This window comes from Salmo salar, chromosome ssa09 (genome assembly GCF_905237065.1).
Source record: "Salmo salar chromosome ssa09, Ssal_v3.1, whole genome shotgun sequence".
NCBI classification, from domain to species: domain Eukaryota; kingdom Metazoa; phylum Chordata; class Actinopteri; order Salmoniformes; family Salmonidae; genus Salmo; species Salmo salar.
Genome location: NC_059450.1, coordinates 156,775,371 through 156,780,370, shown reverse-complemented (window position 1 = coordinate 156,780,370; position 5,000 = coordinate 156,775,371). Strand labels below are relative to the sequence as shown.

Below are 5,000 nucleotides of genomic sequence, written 5' to 3'. Positions count from 1 at the left end.
AGAAAATGTTTAGAACAACAGGAAATGTAAAGGTAGGTAGAACATCTGCTGTTTACGGATAAATATTAAATATTAGCCTGTTATCAAAGGCTATCCCAGCTAAGGATAGGTTAGGGTTAGAACCTATCCCAACTAAGGATCCCATCAGCTAGGTTAGGGTTAGAACCTATCCCAGCTAAGGATAGGTTAGGGTTAGAACCTATCCCAACTAAGGATCCCATCAGCTAGGTTAGGGTTAGAACCTATCCCAGCTAAGGATCCCATCAGTTAGGTTAGGGTTAGAACCTATCCCAGCTAAGGATCCCATCAGCTAGGTTAGGGTTAGAACCTATCCCAACTAAGGATCCCATCAGTTAGGTTAGGGTTAGAACCTATCCCAACTAAGGATCCCATCAGCTAGGTTAGGGTTAGAACCTATCCCAGCTAAGGATCCCATCAGCTAGGTTAGGGTTAGAACCTATCCCAACTAAGGATCCCATCAGTTAGGTTAGGGTTAGAACCTATCCCAACTAAGGATCCCATCAGCTAGGTTAGGGTTAGAACCTATCCCAGCTAAGGATCCCATCAGTTAGGTTAGGGTTAGAACCTATCCCAGCTAAGGATCCCATCAGTTAGGTTAGGGTTAGAACCTATCCCAGCTAAGGATCCCATCAGCTAGGTTAGGGTTAGAACCTATCCCAACTAAGGATCCCATCAGCTAGGTTAGGGTTAGAACCTATCCCAGCTAAGGATCCCATCAGCTAGGTTAGGGTTAGAACCTATCCCAGCTAAGGATCCCATCAGCTAGGTTAGGGTTAGAACCTATCCCAGCTAAGGATCCCATCAGCTAGGTTAGGGTTAGAACCTATCCCAGCTAAGGATCCCATCAGCTAGGTTAGGGTTAGAACCTTTCCCAGCTAAGGATCCCATCAGCTAGGTTAGGGTTAGAACCTATCCCAGCTAAGGATCCCATCAGCTAGGTTAGGGTTAGAACCTATCCCAGCTAAGGATCCCATCAGCTAGGTTAGGGTTAGAACCTATCCCAGCTAAGGATCCCATCAGCTAGGTTAGGGTTAGAACCTATCCCAGCTAAGGATCCCATCAGCTAGGTTAGGGTTAGAACCTATCCCAGCTAAGGATCCCATCAGCTAGGTTAGGGTTAGAACCTATCCCAGCTAAGGATCCCATCAGCTAGGTTAGGGTTAGAACCTATCCCAACTAAGGATCCCATCAGCTAGGTTAGGGTTAGAACCTATCCCAGCTAAGGATCCCATCAGCTAGGTTAGGGTTAGAACCTATCCCAGCTAAGGATCCCATCAGCTAGGTTAGGGTTAGAACCTTTCCCAGCTAAGGATCCCATCAGCTAGGTTAGGGTTAGAACCTTTCCCAGCTAAGGATCCCATCAGCTAGGTTAGGGTTAGAACCTATCCCAGCTAAGGATCCCATCAGCTAGGTTAGGGTTAGAACCTATCCCAACTAAGGATCCCATCAGCTAGGTTAGGGTTAGAACCTATCCCAGCTAAGGATCCCATCAGTTAGGTTAGGGTTAGAACCTATCCCAACTAAGGATCCCATCAGTTAGGTTAGGGTTAGAACCTATCCCAGCTAAGGATCCCATCAGCTAGGTTAGGGTTAGAACCTATCCCAACTAAGGATCCCATCAGTTAGGTTAGGGTTAGAACCTATCCCAACTAAGGATCCCATCAGTTAGGTTAGGGTTAGAACCTATCCCAACTAAGGATCCCATCAGCTAGGTTAGGGTTAGGGTTAAGGGATTAGGGTTAGGGTTGGGGTTAGGGTTAGGGTTAGGTGTTTAGGGGTTAGGGTTAGGGTTGGGGTTGGGGTTAGGGTTAGGGTTAGGGCTGACCTTAGTGACATCAGGGGGTAGCAGACTGGCGGTTAGGGTTAGGGTTAAGGTTAAGGTTAGGGTTAGGGTTAAGGGTTAGGGTTGGGGTTAGGGTTAGGGTTAGGGGTTAGGATTAGGGCTGACCTTAGTGACATCAGGGGGTAGCAGACTGGCGGTGTCCTTCAGACGAGAGATGGAGCTATGACACAGACCACCCGTCACCGCCATCAGAGTGTTGAAGTTCTGCAGCGCATGCAGCCTCTACAGAGGGGAAGGGAGGGAGAAAATACGTTTCTTCGTCATCTCAGGAAGTGGTTCTGGATTCTAAAGAAAAGGGAACTTATCTCAGCAGACACCAGTGGAGGTTATTCAGAGGAGGAAGGGGAGGATCATCCTCACTGAATTTTATTTAAAACAGAAGCAAACCGAACAAAAAAGTGATAAACATACTTGAATTTCTCCAACTGTTGGACTAATGATCACACCCTAGATCAGCCAGATGCAGCCAAGAGTGTGGACTAATGATCACACCCTAGATCAGCCAGATGCAGCCAAGAGTGTGGACTAATGATCACACCCTAGATCAGCCAGATGCAGCCAAGAGTGTGGACTAATGATCACACCCTAGATCAGCTAGATGCAGCCAAGAAGGTGTGGACTAATGATCACACCCTAGATCAGCTAGATGCAGCCAAGAAGGTGTGGACTAATGATCACACCCTAGATCAGCTAGATGCAGCCAAGAAGGTGTGGACTAATGATCACACCCTAGATCGGCCAGATGCAGCCTAGAAGTTGTGGACTAATGATCACACCCTAGATCAGCCAGATGCAGCCAAGAGTGTGGACTAATGATCACACCCTAGATCAGCCAGATGCAGCCAAGAGTGTGGACTAATGATCACACCCTAGATCAGCTAGATGTAGCCAAGAAGGTGTGGACTAATGATCACACCCTAGATCAGCTAGATGCAGCCAAGAAGGTGTGGACTAATGATCACACCCTAGATCAGCTAGATGCAGCCAAGAAGGTGTGGACTAATGATCACACCTAGATCGGCCAGATGCAGCCTAGAAGGTGTGGACTAATGATCACACCCTAGATCAGCCAGATGCAGCCAAGAGTGTGGACTAATGATCACACCCTAGATCAGCCAGATGCAGCCAAGAGTGTGGACTAATGATCACACCCTAGATCAGCCAGATGCAGCCAAGAGTGTGGACTAATGATCACACCCTAGATCAGCCAGATGCAGCCAAGAGTGTGGACTACTGATCACACCCTAGATCAGCCAGATGCAGCCAAGAGTGTGGACTAATGATCACACCCTAGATCAGCCAGATGCAGCCAAGAGTGTGGACTAATGATCACACCCTAGATCAGCTAGATGCAGCCAAGAAGGTGTGGACTAATGATCACACCCTAGATCAGCTAGATGCAGCCAAGAAGGTGTGGACTAATGATCACACCCTAGATCAGCTAGATGCAGCCAAGAAGGTGTGGACTAATGATCACACCCTAGATCGGCCAGATGCAGCCTAGAAGGTGTGGACTAATGATCACACCCTAGATCAGCCAGATGCAGCCAAGAGTGTGGATTAATGATCACACCCTAGATTAGCCAGATGCAGCCAAGAGTGTGGACTAATGATCACAGCCTAGATCAGCCAGATGCAGCCAAGAGTGTGGACTAATGATCACACCCTAGATCGGCCAGATGCAGCCAAGAGTGTGGACTAATGATCACACCCTAGATCAGCCAGATGCAGCCAAGAGTGTGGACTAATGATCACACCCTAGATCAGCTAGATGCAGCCAAGAAGGTGTGGACTAATGATCACACCCTAGATCAGCTAGATGCAGCCAAGAAGGTGTGGACTAATGATCACACCCTAGATCGGCCAGATGCAGCCTAGAAGGTGTGGACTAATGATCACACCCTAGATCAGCCAGATGCAGCCAAGAGTGTGGACTAATGATCACACCCTAGATCAGCCAGATGCAGCCAAGAGTGTGGACTAATGATCACACCCTAGATCAGCCAGATGCAGCCAAGAGTGTGGACTAATGATCACACCCTAGATCAGCCAGATGCAGCCAAGAGTGTGGACTAATGATCACACCCTAGATCGGCCAGATGCAGCCAAGAGTGTGGACTAATGATCACACCCTAGATCGGCCAGATGCAGCCAAGAGTGTGGACTAATGATCACACCCTAGATCAGCCAGATGCAGCCAAGAGTGTGGACTAATGATCACACCCTAGATCAGCTAGATGCAGCCAAGAAGGTGTGGACTAATGATCACACCCTAGATCAGCTAGATGCAGCCAAGAAGGTGTGGACTAATGATCACACCCTAGATCGGCCAGATGCAGCCTAGAAGGTGTGGACTAATGATCACACCCTAGATCAGCCAGATGCAGCCAAGAGTGTGGACTAATGATCACACCCTAGATCAGCCAGATGCAGCCAAGAGTGTGGACTAATGATCACACCCTAGATCAGCCAGATGCAGCCAAGAGTGTGGACTAATGATCACACCCTAGATCAGCCAGATGCAGCCAAGAGTGTGGACTAATGATCACACCCTAGATCAGCCAGATGCAGCCAAGAGTGTGGACTAATGATCACACCCTAGATCGGCCAGATGCAACCAAGAGTGTGGACTAATGATCACACCTAGATCGGCCAGATGCAGCCAAGAAGGTGTGGACTAATGATCACACCCTAGATCAGCTAGATGCAGCCAAGAAGGTGTGGACTAATGATCACACCCTAGATCGGCCAGATGCAGCCTAGAAGGTGTGGACTAATGATCACACCCTAGATCAGCCAGATGCAGCCAAGAGTGTGGACTAATGATCACACCCTAGATCAGCCAGATGCAGCCAAGAGTGTGGACTAATGATCACACCCTAGATCAGCCAGATGCAGCCAAGAGTGTGGACTAATGATCACACCCTAGATCAGCCAGATGCAGCCAAGAGTGTGGACTAATGATCACACCCTAGATCAGCCAGATGCAGCCAAGAGTGTGGACTAATGATCACAGCCTAGATCAGCCAGATGCAGCCAAGAGTGTGGACTAATGATCACACCCTAGATCAGCCAGATGCAGCCAAGAGTGTGGACTAATGATCACACCCTAGATCGGCCAGATGCAGCCAAGAGT

General features: G+C 48.5%; 1 protein-coding gene across 1 annotated transcript in view; it reads right to left on the bottom strand.

The window, feature by feature from the left end:
- Positions 1–5,000, bottom strand: part of rasgrp4 (RAS guanyl releasing protein 4) — a 65,639-nt gene that overhangs the window by 19,271 nt on the left and 41,368 nt on the right. The window contains 1 exon segment of the mRNA XM_045724893.1: positions 1,970–2,086. Within this exon segment, the coding sequence (XP_045580849.1) occupies positions 1,970–2,086 (117 nt within the window).